General features: G+C 30.3%; 2 protein-coding genes across 5 annotated transcripts; both read right to left on the reverse strand.

Moving 5' to 3' along the window:
- Window positions 1–129: 129 nt before the first annotated feature.
- On the reverse strand, window positions 130–4,636 carry LOC111419976 (serine protease inhibitor 88Ea-like). Of its 2 annotated transcripts, none has more exons than XM_023052869.2 (4): window positions 4,551–4,636; window positions 3,640–3,936; window positions 1,471–2,139; window positions 130–646 (listed from the first exon to the last, which is right to left on the reverse strand). In XM_023052869.2, the coding sequence occupies exons 2-4, from the start codon at window positions 3,928–3,930 to the stop codon at window positions 365–367; spliced, it is 1,242 nt and encodes a 413-aa protein (XP_022908637.1). In that variant the 5' UTR covers window positions 3,931–3,936; window positions 4,551–4,636; the 3' UTR covers window positions 130–364. The 2 variants fall into 2 exon arrangements, with proteins under 2 accessions (XP_022908637.1, XP_022908636.1); XM_023052868.2 differs by lacking the exon at window positions 130–646 and adding an exon at window positions 773–1,245.
- Window positions 4,551–15,249, reverse strand: LOC111419977 (reversed polarity). Of its 3 annotated transcripts, XM_023052870.2 has the most exons (4): window positions 15,076–15,249; window positions 13,756–13,851; window positions 12,847–13,694; window positions 4,551–9,824 (listed from the first exon to the last, which is right to left on the reverse strand). In XM_023052870.2, the coding sequence occupies exons 3-4, from the start codon at window positions 13,293–13,295 to the stop codon at window positions 9,095–9,097; spliced, it is 1,179 nt and encodes a 392-aa protein (XP_022908638.1). In that variant the 5' UTR covers window positions 13,296–13,694; window positions 13,756–13,851; window positions 15,076–15,249; the 3' UTR covers window positions 4,551–9,094. The 3 variants fall into 3 exon arrangements, with proteins under 3 accessions (XP_022908638.1, XP_071052992.1, XP_071052993.1); XM_071196891.1 differs by having other exon boundaries at window positions 12,847–13,851; XM_071196892.1 differs by lacking the exon at window positions 15,076–15,249 and adding an exon at window positions 13,918–13,936 and having other exon boundaries at window positions 12,847–13,851.
- Between the last annotated feature and the right edge of the window lie 1,159 nt (window positions 15,250–16,408).

Genomic DNA, 16,408 nt, shown 5'->3' on the forward strand with positions numbered 1-16,408 from the left:
TTAATGAAATGTACACCTTCAAATACAAATTGGATTAAATAGATGGCACCACTTTGAATGTTTTTAAATCTAATTTTTATATTTATTAATATAAAAACATTTCTAATATTTATAATTAAATCAAAAACGTTTTGTTGTAATAAAATTTCTTTATTTTTTTTATTTTGGTAACCTACATTCGTTCGTTTCGTATCTAAAAAAATGTCTTTCATGCTTAATTAATTAAAAGGAGGAAGATTAAGAAGTCCAATAAATACTAAAGTAACATTACAAATTATTTTAAATTAAAACTACCATTGGTAATAAAACGAACATAAAATGAAAAAAACTAAAATTTCAGTTCTCTCGAAATCTTTGTTTAATGTTAATATGGTCTTCTAAATACTCCCATAAAAACAACGGCGTCTTGTATTTTATCGTAAATAATGTAAATAAAGGGATGATTACATTTAAATTCAGCTGGTTCTATAGGTCTACTTGAACGGAATGTAAATAATACTGTTGAAGCTGCAGCTTCAGTTCCTTGCTCGTTCACCTCAATTTTCGCTTTATGCAACGCACTTCCTAACGTTACATTTCGGTTGGTTAACGTTGAAAAATTAGCACTTTCAGAAAATAAATCACCTACACCTAATTTTTGAAGAACCTAAAAATAATCAAAATATTTAATACAATCGTTTTCTATTTTATCGACATTATTAATTGTCATTTTAAATTTGTATAATTAGGCAACCAATTATACAATAAAATGAATAAATAAAAATAAGTATAATTTAACAACATAGTTAGTTTTTATTTACTTAAGAAATCTACATTACTTAATAATCACAATTGGTTATTTTTCTTTTTAATTATTATTAGTTTTATGGCAAGTCAAAGAAGAAGTTTTTTTAGTCAAATTAAAAAGTATGTACAACAAACACATCGTTACATAAAAAATAATGTAAAAGATTACTTCGGATTCCTATAGATACCAATAAACATGATCGTACTAGTTTTTTTGTTGTACAACAAGAAAATAAACGGTCTGTTACATTTGAATATAACGGCATCATCGTCCGCTTCGTCGGTCATCATACGAAAAGTGAACAAAGCAGTGGCGGCCGCCGCTTCAGAACCTTTTTCATCGACGTCTATCCGCGCTTTGTGCACTCCGGCTCCCAAAGAAACCTTCTGTTTATTGCTCAACAACGAGAAATCGGCATCCGAATGAAACAAGTTTCCCACACCCAACGATTCTAGTATCTATATACCCGAAAAAAAAGTGTTAAAAAGACTTTCAAAATAGAATCCCCGAAAAACCAAAGCAAAAATAGTTAGCAATAATCTACGTCAATATTCAATAAAATTAATTTTTTAGGTTAACCTGTCAATTTTGACAATTCTAAATGTCAAATTTCAAAACTAAATAGACTTTATTTTATTGAATATATCATAATTGTGTAATAAAATAAACATAATACGACTTACCGGTGTCATTTCGATTGTATCTTCTAAACTGAACTTTGGTAAAGATAAATAAACAGTTTTTCCTAATAACGTGTTATGATTCCTAATCATGTGTTGGAATCTTTCTGGCGTGAGTTTTTTTAAAGTATTATCAACACCATCCTCTTTAACGAATGGTGGGAGTAAAATGTACATGCTAATTTCTTCTCCTTTGTAAGGTAATTCTAAAATATGCGCATCCAAGACGTCTGAAACATCGTGACTAAGCACACCTTCCATATACATCATATCAACAATTGTTTGTTTTGACGGGGTTATATAAAATACTTCTTCTTTAGTATTAGAAACATTAAATTCATATTTCCAACTGCCCTTAAAGTAACCCGCATTGACCAAAACTAGATTGGTTTGGGGATCGATTACCCCAGGTGGAAGCAAATCTTTAATCATGTTATGAGTTTGTTGTGAAACCCAGTTGTTTATTGTAAGTCTAGCCCCTTCGGGGTTTGTTGCAAAATTGGCCTTTTCAAATTCTTCTCGGAAAAGATCTTCGATACAGTCTCTTATTTCAATACCTTTATCTACATAGATTCGGTTTGCGTTTGTAAATTCATATGAACTATTTGATTTTGCTATCGATTGAGTGATGTATTTATCTAATTTGTAAGCGTTCATCACATCGGATTTATCCTAAGAATTAAACGAAAAGTGTTATAAATAAATAAATTTTGTGTTAAATTTTTAACGGTTGGTAATAAAAATGTGAAATTAAAAAAAAATATGTTAAATAACAAAAATTAATTATAAGTTATCCCTTGGGTTTATATTTATAAATAATCATGATTTTTCAAGGTTAATTTAATAAAAAAAAGTAAATTTGTTTATCTGTCAAATTTGAAAATTAATTAATTTTTGTATTTTTTTTTAAATATTAATAATAATTACTATAATACGTTTAAAATTATTTATAATAACAATTTCTCAAGTTAATTGTCTAATTAAAAATAAATACATTTTTAGATTGATTACATTTAATTTTGTGTTAAATTTTTAACGGTTGGTAATAAAATGAGAAATTAAAAGAAATATGTTAAATAACAAAAATTAATTAAAAACATTAATTATAAGTTATCCCTTGGGTTTATATTTATAAATAATCATGATTTTTCAAGGTTAATTTAATAATAAAAAATAAATTTATTTATCTGTCAAATTTAAAAATGAATTAATTTTTGTATATTTTTTTAAATATTAATAATAATTACTATAATGCGTTTAAAATTATTTATAATAACAATTTCTCTATATCAATTGTTTAATTAAAAATAAATAAACTTTTAGATGGTTGGTTGACTATATTTAATTTTGTGTTAAATTTTTAACGGTTGGTAATAAAAATGTGAAATTAAAAAAATATATGTTAAATAACAAAAAATAATTATAAGTTATCCATTGGGGTTTATATTTATAAATAATCATGATTTTTCAAGGTTAATTTAATAATAAAAAGTAAATTTATTTATCTGTCAAATTTAAAAATGAATTAATTTTTTATATTTTTTTAAATATTAATAATAATTACTATAATGCGTTTAAAATTATTTATAATAACAATTTCTCAGTGTTAATTGGATAATTAAAAATAAATAAATTTTTAGAAGATTGGTTGATTACATTTAATTTTATGTTAAATTTTTAACGGTTGGTAATAAAATGTGAAATTAAAAAAAAAGTTTAAATAACAAGAAATAATTTAAAAAAATTAATTATAAGTTATCCCTTGGGTTTATATTTATAAATAATCATGATTTTTCAAGGTTAATTTAATAATAAAAGTAAATTTATTTATCTGTCAAATTTAAAAATTAATTTTTTCTTTTAAATATTAATAAGAATTACTACGATACGTTTAAAATTATTTATAACAACAATTTCTCAATGTTAATTGTCTAATTAAAAATAAATAAATTTTTAGATGATTTGAATAAAAATTTCTGTTTTGACAGTTGGTATTAAATTTTCAAATCAAATGTCATTAATGAATGTTTATATTTAATTTTAAACATATTATTATAAAAAAAACAACCTGCATATTCATCGTAAATAAACATAGATACAATTAACATAGAGAAAGCATACAACGAGAAAGTTCAAATATAAAATAATTACGTTTCAGGTATTCTTACTCACCATGGAGGAATCTAACCTCAAAGTTTTCTTAAGAAAACTCTCCGTTTGTCCCCCTGATATAAAATAGGCCAATAACAAAGCGTGGTAAGTGGAGTAAGGTGAGAAAAAAAGATTATCGTTCGGCCCCAGTTGATTAACAGCTCTTAATAAGTTCAAGGAAAACTCTTGCTCGCCGCTGTAGAGGTTTTGTTTGGCGTTCATTTGGGGGCTCTTATGATCTTGTACGGTCAGGCATTGTCCTTGAATTTCGTAGAAGACGGTAACGAAAATGGTTAAGATGATGTTCCACATTTTTATCTGCAACGTTGAAACGATATGACTCATATGTAAGGGAAAGTGGCACATGAAAAGCGAAGAACTCATCGACGAGAAAGAGGGGTTTTTATGAAACACTTTCTCGAATTTTTATGCTCCATTTTTCTTTTAATTAAATTTTTTTCTTTTTTAGTATTTCAAAAGTTAAATTTATTTGAAACGATTCATGTTTTGAATTTTAAAATCGAAAGATAAACGCCACTTGAATTTTAAACCGTTTTGATTTCGAAACGAAGAATTCCCCGATGTTTGACTATTACATAATCGAGGTGAACGTTTTTTTTTCTTCAGATTTCCGGTTTTTCCTTGCATCATCACTAATTATTTTCTTATATGAATGTAAAAGACGTTTCACGGATCTTATTGGGTTCTAAGAAAATTTTATGTTAAATAAAACAAAGATAAACAAAGAAACAGATATGAACGTGTTGAGGATAAAGACCGTGTTAATATAATCATTTAAAGCGATAAATTTTGAAGGTTATTGATAAAGTGTTGATGAAGCGAATCGAATAAATTTTGTTAAAATTAAACAATTAAAATTTTTGGAGCACAAATAATGTGGTGGTGTAATTAATCGGCATTTTACTACGCACCTCTTAAAATTTTTTTTGAAACACTTAAACACACTTAACACTAAAGAAGTAAACGACACCGCGCAGCTCTGGCAATCACACTGAGCGCCACTCCGCAAGAAAACAAGTTTTATACATCGCGTGTCACCTTTCCAACGATGTCTAACTCGATTCGGATCGCTTAAAAGTACTTTTTCCGCTCATTTAAATTTAAATTTAGCTTGAAGAAGTACTTTTTATGTTATCTTTATGACGTAAAAGAAATCGTGATGTATTTAGTACAAAAACTTATTTCTTTTATTATACGTCTCTTGGTCGATCCACGAAGATTTAGCTCGGTGCTATTTTTTATAATGATTAATGTTACAAGAGTGGGATTTCCAATTCAAAAACCGCACCGAATCGTTTGGGATTTCTGTTTCGTTTTACAATACGGGCGAGGTTGTATGCAATTTCGCGAAATTTACAATCCGGAAATTTATCAATGAATAACAATTAATAAAACAACAAAAATAGAATTTAGAAAAAGAACTCCCACATCTAAGAACTATAAAAGTATTAACTATTGCGGGTACTAGGAAGTGGATGGAAAAACGTGACTTTAAACAATACAACGAGTTTGAATGTACATAACTATTAAATGGGATTGTTGATTTTTTTGTTTGTTATTTTTTGAGATTAACAGGAAGTTAGCGGTGTTCAATTGACCGTTGCCAATTTGACAAGGTTAAAATTGTAATGCATGTAAATTATTTAATAAGATATATTTAAAAAAAAATCTTATATAAAAATATTAAAATACCAACTTATTTTTTAAATAAATATTTACAGTTTGGTACATTAAAAATAGTATTCTAAATTAAAATGATTGTAATTTAACAATATTTATACAGACCCATCGATTTATAAAAAAAATTAAGGTTATATTTTATTTAAACCGGATTTAAAACGAATTAAAACTTAATTTTTACTTTTCAAAATGTCAATTCATTATAATTTATTCATATCAAGATTTTTTGCATGTTTGTTAGATTTTCATGTTTATTCAAGGCGTTATTCTAAGAATATTTTGTCCTTTAATGATTTTTAGACTACACTACTAAATGCTAAGGCAGAGAGTTCATATTGAGTAGAGGAGTAAGACAAGGTCTCAGCCACATTATTCAACCTGGCACGTAAAGCAGCACTAACAAACATCGTGGATAGTGAGACAATTATCTACAAGTCCAAGATGATCCTTGCTTATGTAGATGACATCGTCATTATTGCCAGGAACGAAAACCAACTCAGAGAAATTTACAACGAGGTGAAAATTTTATTTTAAGTATTTTGTCACCAAAGGAACAAGGACGAAATAGACATGACATCGTATCGAAGATGCAGCCTTCGAAAATGTCGAAAATTTCATGATATACAAAGAATACTTGCTGCCAATAGAGTCTACTACGCTAACAAAAACTTAATCAGGTTTAGAATCATCTCCAGAACAAACAAAATCAGGATATACAAAAACTCTGATTAGGTCGGTTGCCATATATGGATCAAAAACATAAAGCCTGACAGCAAGTGATACTAAAAAACTTCTAATTTTTGAAAGAAAAATAATCAGACGAATATTCGAATCAATATCAACGCAAAGATTGAAGATATCCTAGAGAGAGAGAAAACATTGTACGCTTCATAAAGGCCCAACGTCTTAGGTGGATTGGACATGTCATGAGAATGGCAAATCACTGGCGATCAAGAAGAATGTTCGAGTCTAACATGACAGGGAAAGTAGCTCGAAATCGCTACAAGGATAAACTGGAGAGGAATCTTCGAAGAATGGAGGTGCGAAATTGGAAAGGCAGAACTGCAGAAAGAAAGAATAATGATTTTTGGATTTTATTTCAAAGATATAGGGGGGCAAAACAAAATTTTCAGCAGAATCATTTTTAGAAGACTGACTTGCATTTTATTTGTGGGCTTGCTGATGGTAATTCATTAAACAGGCTCATTGAAAGGAAGTGGAGGATCAAGAAAATCAATGACAGAATGTAAAGAGAATGTGTTGAACAATAAAAGAAGAACCTGGCATTTCTGAACTCGAATAATTGCAAATACTTTGAATGTAAGTAATGGGACTGATTGGAAAATTGTTAAAAAATATTTGTTGTACCCATACCATTGACAACACATTCAAGTACTTCTACCTGTTGATTTTCTTCCACGTTTAGCATTCTATCAGTAGCTCTTGGGCAAATTGGTTCAAATCCCTCAATTACTGACTTTGATTCTTTTTACTGATGAAGCTAAGTGAAGAATGATTTCAACCTCAGTTCTCGTTGACCGTTTGGGTTGGAATTGTGGGTAACTGGCTAGTTGGAGAAGTATTTCTACCAAAAAGGCTTACTGGCGAAGTGTATTGCAAGTTTTTGGAACAAACGTTACATCAGTTTCTAGAGAATGTACCATTGGCAATACGAAATTCAATGTGGTTTATGCACAATGGTGCACCAGCGTATTTGACTAGGGTTGCTCGTGAGTTTTTGACAGTAACATATGAAGATCGCTGGATTGGTCGAGGTGGATTTTTTTCTATGGGGCCATCTTAAATCTTTAGGTTACACTACTCCTCTGGAAAATGTGGAAGACTTGCGAAATCGTATAACTGCTTGCTGTAATTCAATAAGAAACGATTCTGGTGTTTTTGAAAAGGTTCGGCAGTCAATGAGGAGAAGATTGGATTCTTATATGTTAGCTGGAGGTGGTCAATTTCAAGTTATTGTAGATTAGAAAGCTTATATTTGTAATTTTTAGTAATAAAATGTTGTTGAAATCCTTGTTCATGCTGTATCTTCGAAGCAAACCGGTTTTTCCAAAATTGTCAACGGATAAAATATTTTTGGAATAGTCCAAAGAATGAATTTTTGCCGCTTTACGTTATTTTGGGTTTCTTGAAAGTTTGAAAATCGTTTAAAATCAGTTTTAATCGTAATCAATCCTAATTCTTGTTGAAAATCATTTCCAAGGATACTAAATGAACCTTTTACTGCACATTTACTACAAGTTGTTAATATAAATTAACTACAATATTAAATATAATTTGTTGATGTTGTCATTTGTGTTATGCATACTGTTTTACATATACAGTGTTTCCCAAAAGTAACGTATGAATTCCAATTTTCGTGAGGTAGAAAAATAGCAGCACCCATGCGTAACCATGGCAACCAATTGTTTTATTAAAGACAATGATTAATTTTTAAAACAATTGGTGGCCATGGTTACGCATGGCTACTGCTATTTTTCTATCTCATATGAATGGGAAATAATGAAATTAACCAGTTTTATCCGCTTTTTACTATTTAATTGAAATTTAGATGAAGAACATATTAATACCGCTACTGTTATGGAATTTTCTCAATTGTAGTGGAGCCAGGTTATGAAAACTTCAAATACAAGCACTTCCACTCTACAATTTTGACTACTTAGTATTTTATTGTTCTTCGTTGTAATTTTAAGTGCAATACATGAATTAACAATGAATTACGTGCAGCTAGATATTGTATTTAGAACACTGTGCTATGTGTCAAAATAAAAAGAGGAGAAAATGGTTACAAATTAACAACTTTGCAAAAATTAAAAGCCAACATTGAACTTGAAGCCAGTTATTTGCGAGCAACAATTCAAAAATTTGATTTTGTCAGCAACCGATATTCTTTATTTCAAATTAATGTAAATAGTTTTACACCTTTAAATAAAGTTATGCTACTATAATAATAACATTACTTTTGTATCTGAATTGCAATGGATGTTTTTAAATATTTCTTTATTAATTCATATTATTTAAAAAAATGTGCAGTAAAGGGTTAAATATCATAAGTAGTCAGATAGATAGTTCGGAATATAGTTAAACTAGATTCAAATTTGTGAAAAACACAACCTTAAAATGGGAAACATTAAAGACGATATGTTTAATGTAACTTTTAAAACAGTTTAAACCGTATAATAAAATAAATTACAATCATTTTATGGACTATTATTATTTTCTACAATAATATGGCAAACTATTCACGGCAAGAAACGTTTACTTTTTATGTAAATTTGATTTATGTACATAATTTGACTTGGGTTTTTACCAAATTTACTCAACATAACATTTAATATCGACCTTTTCATTAAGATTAAAGCACGTAATTATAGCGGATATAAATTAGGAAGAAAAACGTCAAAATGTTCTTAAGATAACTGTAAACGCTGTATAGGGATCGTTTGATATTTAGTAAAAACAAAAATACGGAAAATCCCATATTAACCTAATAAAATAATTTTTGCATATCTATTTATGTTAATTTTGATAGAGCCAAAAGAAGAAAAGAAAATATTTTAGAGCGACCAACTCAAAATAAAAAAAAAAAAACGAATCTAACTTTATATCTTTGGCATTGACACTATAACCCTAATTTCTTCACATTTACATTTGTAACAAGGTCTATTTTTGTTTTTTTTTATTGATCTTTTTGCTCAGACTCGAAAAAAAATGTGTTTTTTTTGATAATACATACCTATATATATATATATTATTATTAATTTAAAAACGGCGGTAAAGCAACATACGTTTGATTTGACCCTCCCTCTATTTTAACTTGTTCTTTTAACCTTCCATCGGAAAACTCCCCCTTCACCTCCTGTAATAAATTAACTTCGTATTTCGGTGATAAATTAGCATATCGTTCCGGGGAATTCCCTAGAGTATGGCTAACATACTCAATTTTTCCATCATCCGTTTCCGGCGAATGTCCCGAAAGCATTGAATATTCCCGCGCCAACGGCGGACTTTGATTCGGATACTCTCGCATCGACGGTGGTGGTGGCGGCGGCGGGGCCGCGAACAACTGACTATCGTGCGCATTCAACATATAAGAATACCCATTTTGCGGCGATCCAAAACTCTGATAACCAGATGGCGCCGTATTCAATATATTGAGATGTGTCAAATCGGCGTACGACGATTGATACGTCCACGAATCGACAGGTGGCGTTGCGTTTAAATTCGTGGATTGCGGAAACGTGTTGATTTGATTGTTGAAATTTGTGGAAATTGTCGAACTGGGCGAGTTTGATGTTATGTAACCTGTTTTTCGGGGTGGTTCGCGTTTGCGCCATTTTGCGCGCCTGTTTTGGAACCAAACTTGAACGCGAGATTCGCTCAAATTGAGTTTTAAGGCGAGCTCTTCGCGAGCAAAAACGTCTGGGTATGGCGCTCTTTCGAAAGCACGTTCTAATTCTTCTAATTGGAATGCCGTAAATGTTGTTCTGAAAATAAAAATATAATTTAGTATTAATTACTAGATGGAGATGTTTAATTATGATTTTAAAGCCTGTATGGTGTTATACTTTATACAAGTTGTTCATATAACAAAAATATTTTATTATGTTATGTTTTATTTGTGTCTATTATTAATTGCTAAATTGTATGCAGTTGCTGTAATTCCCAAAATATAGGTTGCTATCTATGTAAAAGTAAATAGAATTTAGCTTTTTGAATGGTATTATTCAAAACAATAACTTTTAGGGAGTCGATTTTCGCATTTTGTACATTGTAATCTAGTATTCCTCTGGCAAACATTTTTATACATTTTTATACATTTATATCATCAAATCTGATATCCCTTTGTACCGTTGCAGATGCTCCACATTTTTTTCCGTTCAGTTGAACCAACTTTCAGCAGAGTTGTTGCAACATTTCATCGAAATTCTAAGCATGAAACATTCTCTTATGGATTCAGGTGTTAATAGAATCGGAATACTGCTACAAGCACATAGACGATCGACCAGGTCAAAAACCACCCAACCCCATATTGTAATTCCTAAATATATTGGGTTGCACAATTTCCTTATTCTTTTCTGATTTTACACCCATAATTGTTTTTTTGAAATAATTACTTGCAATTGTAACAACTGAACTGTCGAAACATATGACATATAATCGTAAGCACCCCTAATTTGCTTTTTTAGTACCTTTGACGGAATGATGGTGCCACAATCACGAATGTTTCGTTTTGCTAAATCCTAAATTTTACTGCCCTGTCATGGCCACGATTCCCAAAGAGATACATACAAAATTCTTGCATTGTGATCATTAAGTCAGTAAAACTTTAAATTGTTTATGGAAATTTTATATATTACTAGTAGTTCGAAAATTTATAATAATTTTCTGCAGTCAAGGCGTGTTACATAAAAATGGACGTCGTTACTAAATGTTTTTCTAGAAATGGGAAAAATGTAAATTGGAACTTTAATACAAAGTCTTGTACAAAAAATTACAAATGCGATGCTCTCAAAAAGTGAACGTTAGCATGTAAAAAAATTAAAGATGCAGTAAAACCTCGATATAACAGACTAATACAGGGAAGGGAGTGTCCGTTATAGCCAAAAGTCTGTTATATGTAACATTATTAGCCGTAGAGTTTGGCCATGCGTCTCTTAAGTCGGCTAAACTCGAATGTAAACCGATTAACAACTAAAACTAGAACTAACACTAGTACCAGAACTAATACTAGGCCTAGAACTAGAAACATTCGGGTTTAGCCGTACGTCTCTTAAGACGGCTAAGTCCGAATGTTTCTAGTTCTCGGTCTAGTGTTAGTTCTGGTGCTAATCCAATGAAAAATATACAACAATCTAACCCAGAATAACAATTAAAACTAGAACTAACACTAGCACTATTGCTAATTTCTGTAACACTTGATAAGATACAAAGCAATGAATAAGTCTTGAATAGGTATTGCCCATTTGTGAAAAAACTTAAAAAAGAACTCTGAGATGTTACACAAGACGAAATCATTAGAAAAATTCTCATTTTCTTGCATACAGTGTGTCCCCGGATTGTGTCCCCGTAAGGTATAATTGACGATAAAAACTCGGCATATCGCTATAATTTAACATAACAAACATTTTATCTTAATCAACTTTTGTTGTACATTGCTCAGAAAGACCACTTTACCTGCAACGGTTAACAAACTTCTTGCGTTAACTTTGGTACTTTGAGGACGTTTGACGTAAAACTTGGTTATATTTCGTTTTATGACATCCAGACTTTAATTGCAAAAGATGGAATTTGAATTCAAAGATTTATCGTAAATTGTACCTTACGGGGACACAATCCGGGGACACACTGTATATGCCTCATCCAAAGCAAATTAATAATGCTGTATTGGGTTGGGTTATGCAAGTTCGAAATATGCATCAAATTTTTATCTGTCATTGATAATTAAGTTTCAAGCCATAGCTTCTCCATTCATGGAGCAATTTTTATGTATCTGCATATGAATGGTGTAAAAGTCAAAAGCAAGCGATCGATGCTGTTAATGTTAACATTTTTCTTATTATTGAGCAACTGATCACTACTCAATCGTCATCCACGAGTGTAGAAAGAATTTTTTCTTCACTTGGTTTGGTGATTTTGAAGCTTAGAAACAAATTGGGAACTGAAAAAGGATCTAAGCTGACATTTATATTTAAAATGTTCAATCGTTGTGCCCAGTGCTAATCTTTTTAGCGTGTTGTTTAATCTTTATGTGCAAATAGCAAATAGTTTTTTATACAGTGTGTCCCCGGATTGATGAAACGACTCTTATAAAAGGTAATTTTTTTTCGATATTAATTTTCATTTTTTTTTAGCCCTGCTTGATTAAGGACTAATTTTGAACATATTTTCAAATTTTAAAAAACAAGTCAGCCTTGGCAGTGAAACAAATACTCTTTTTGTGGCAGGTAAAGTACCTATTCTGATTACAGTACATGAAAGTGTTACTAAGAAGTTTTGTTCAGAATGAAAAACTATTTTCGGAATGATCGACCTACTTTGGTAAAAATCCATATCAAACAATTTTATTTCTAACAAAGACTGCTATGGAAAAACAAAATTGGTTCCCTGTCAATGATAATATGTCAAACTATTTTGAGTTGGGTCGAAGAAAAAAAATTGTATATTACTATTTTATACATTTGATTTTATCATTTAAAATCGTCATGTGGTGTTATTTTTTGGCACGCGACGTCAGTTGGTCATATTTGTAAAGGCACGCGAGGCGTGGTGAATGAATTTTATGCCCTAACTATTAAGGGTGTGAAATTTACATCCCCTATAACTTAACCCTGATCATTTTTAAGGTGTAATCGAAACAACATACGGTCAATTAGTTTTATATAGGGGCATTGTTATTTAGACTTTTTATCTATGTTTCATCTTATCTATCATATCTCTTTTTTAAATTTCACCGCGTTGTCTTAACTTATCAATTGATTATATTATATTATTAAATTTATTATTTACCTAGTTTTCTTTTTCTTAACCCCATTATTATCACCTTTCTTCTTATCATTTTTCTTTTGGGAAGTTGTCGTTGTTCCAACATTTCCAGCACTAGTTCCAATTTCGCTGGATGATAAATTTTGGCTTTGCAACAAAACGACGTCTTCGTTTTTCCTTTTTCCATTTCCGTTTTGAACGGTTTCCATTTGCGGTTGGTGGTACATCAACTCCTGGTGGTGTTGGTGCGACATCGTCGGAGAGCCGTCCAATTTATTTTGTGGGGAACCTTTGTATTCCAACGGACTCCCCATTCCCGAAAACATATCGTTGTGTTGTTGCAATCCCAACATAACTTGAATCGAGTGCAAATTTTCTTGATTTCCCACTTTATTTTGAAGTAACGTACTATTTAATGATGGTAAAGGTTGGTTTGAATAATCAATAAAACCGTCTTCAAAGGGACCATCCATTTCTCAAAAAAAAATCAAAATTCTTTTTTTAAATTTAATTGATAGAAATCACGTTGTTGAAAATCGGCGTCGTCGTCACCGCGTCGACTAAACTGACTTTCGTTATTATTATTTGTACCAATTTATAGTTAACGAGCTCAAATGGTAGGTTCGAAGCCAACCAATCGTAGTGCTCATGGTTAAGGGTTTATGTTGTTTGATTGGCCACTGTTTGAACGTTTTGGGAGGTGCTTTTGTTGGAGTCGACTCTATACCCTTTTGGTCACGTGTTTCTTTTATAGATCATGTGGGCTCTGCACGAATTTTGGATTTTTATTTCCAAAAAAATTTTTTATTCATTTCTTTTTCTCAATCATTTAAGAATTTTGTCTACCATTAACTAATATAACAATTACTCTCCTGGATTACGAATAAGATATTTTCTTATTCTTATTAAACATTACAACATATTACACATTACCCAAAAACTTTCCATGTTTGCAGATAAAGTTATTGTTGCCCATAAATTTTAAAATCTTTTTCTCTTAGGTCCATGATATAATAAATTCCATAATGCCTAAATAAAAAAGATAAATTTAAGATTTTTATTAACTTTATTGCAATAATGTGAGATTAACTAAACTCGAATGCACCAAACCCACGTATTAAACTGGCGTGGAAAGAGTAGGTTGAAGTACAGGGTTACTCCGCACGTGTTCTATTTGTGTTAGTTTGGTGAGATAAGTGTCAAAATGACTCTAACGACAAGATCGATTTTTTATTTTCTTAATAAGGGTTGCGAATCTTTAATATTAATTTTAAAACTTGTTTGAACTGTAGATTTTGACGTAAGGAAGGTTAAAAGCTTTTTGTTAAGGTAAATGTCAAAATTAATGTTAAAATTGACATTTTTGATAAATTAGTGTCAATTAGTGAGTTAAATCAAACTCTTTCTACTGTAAGTCTTCATGTTTATTATTCAAGGTGGTTTTTGACATTTAAGTGTTAAGTACATACAGGGTGATTCTCAACCTATACCTATAAACTTAAGGATTTACTCTTCATGACGAATGGTTCCGTAGATCATAGATATCCGTGATATTTACTTTCAAATAAAGAATAATTGTCCCATCCGATTTTGTAATATTTGCTCAGTATTAACTTCCGTGGCGTACACGTGCTTTTTAAGTAACCCGAAAAGTAAAAATCAAGAGGATTATCTAGATGTCGCTGATTATATCGGATATTTAGGAAACTAAAAAACTTTTACTACAATTTTTTTCATCTATTAGTCATTATTTGTCATGAAGAATATATTTTATTTATATTGTTTATGCGTATAGATGGATAATCACCCTGTATAAGGATTGTTTAGGGTCACAGCAACTTCTTAATATACGTAATGATCCTGAAATATTGAACCGAATTAGCTGTTTTTAGTTTATATAGATTAAAATTTGATATTCTAAACCGGTCATAAAAGGTGAGTACACTATAAATGTCATTTTTGACAGTTTATTATCACAATTTTTCCTTTTAATTATTAATCAACGTTTATTTTCAAACAATAATTGCTAATTTAAGTTTCTAAGCGGATACTCTTTGATGTTTTAATGTATTATCAAAGTAAATGTCAAATTTTGAATCTGTCATTTTTGACAAATTAGTGTCACAATGTTTAAGCTGTTTTTTTTTACTTTTCAATGTGAAGTTCGTTCATATTTTGAAAGTACTCATAACATTAAAAAATGTTATTTTAGATGATTTATTGTATACCTTCAATGCTAATTGTCATACTTACTTAAATTTTTATATTATTTTACAATATATTTTTCTTCAAGGTCAAATTTTTAGGGTTTCCGTTGGTATTTTCTAAGGTCATTATAAAATTTATGTTGTTTTTCTTATTTCTAGTAACATTTTCAGTAACTCCGAATAAATTGCGATGTTTTCTCTTTCTAAAACCAAAAATTAACTTTTTCTAAACGTCAACTTGACACAAATTGATTTCAAAACATAATATAACAAAATTTCCTATTTATCTTACCAGCTGTTACCAACTTTACAACAATTTGACAATGTGCATTTTGACGTTTGATTTAAAAGTGTTCTTTAATTTAAGTTTAACTTGACATTTTTAACGCTATAGCAATTTAGCTCCATCATAATTGCTTTTTCTAAAATCATAACATCATATACGACACGTTTCACTGGAAATCTTCTTTTGTTGACCTAGACACCGCTTAACTCTCTACACAAGCTTCATTTTCCTCCTTTTCTTGAAGTTCTTCTCTGACTGGCGTGTCATAATAACTGAATGTTGCATTCTATTAGTGGTACTTCTAGTTTTCACTGTCGGTATTATGTTCCCTTTCTTGGGTTGCACATTGTCATTGTCAGTTAGTTTATGTTCTAAATCTTCTTCTAGATCTAAACTTAAGGAAGAATCTGATTCTGACCATGAAGAAGACTTTCGAAGGGGTTTAAATTTATGAAGAAAGGTAGTTTAGAAGTGGACAGTCCATGGCCAGGAGAAGGTGTATTTTCCAGACATAGAAAACGACGGGTTTTCTTCTTAACTTACTTTTTACAAAAAAAAACAACCTCCTAAGCGATGTTGCACATTCACCTGCTTTTCCATATCTTGTCAAGTTTAAATTTTCACAAATTAAGTGTAAAATGACAAATCTTGTATTTAATCTGGGATACATCTTGTTCATCTTCCCGCCAAAATCTTTGTGATTGTGACTATCAAATCAGTATTTGTACTTGCTCTCAGAGCAAACCATGTATGTTCAAACCATTTGAACTATCAAACATTGCTAGTTATCTCGAGCTTTCCTTGAACATTGTTTAATACTCTCAATATCTTTTTCTCTTTTAAATTACCCTTCCATAATATTCATAAAACCCACTTTTACCTCGGCTATAAGCAATAATAAAAATAACGCGTATTTGTCTAACCGCTGGAACTCTTGTTGTAATGTTTACTTCAACTGCTAAAGCATAGTTTTAGGATTTTCCTTCCTGTGGATTTTTATCCAAATCACTTTCATATTGTACACTGTGCAAATTCGGCGTTTCATTCTTCACCGGTTGACTTCATTAATAGGAACTGAATTTGATGGAACCCA

Source organism: Onthophagus taurus, chromosome 6 (assembly GCF_036711975.1).
Source record: "Onthophagus taurus isolate NC chromosome 6, IU_Otau_3.0, whole genome shotgun sequence".
NCBI lineage: Eukaryota > Metazoa > Arthropoda > Insecta > Coleoptera > Scarabaeidae > Onthophagus > Onthophagus taurus.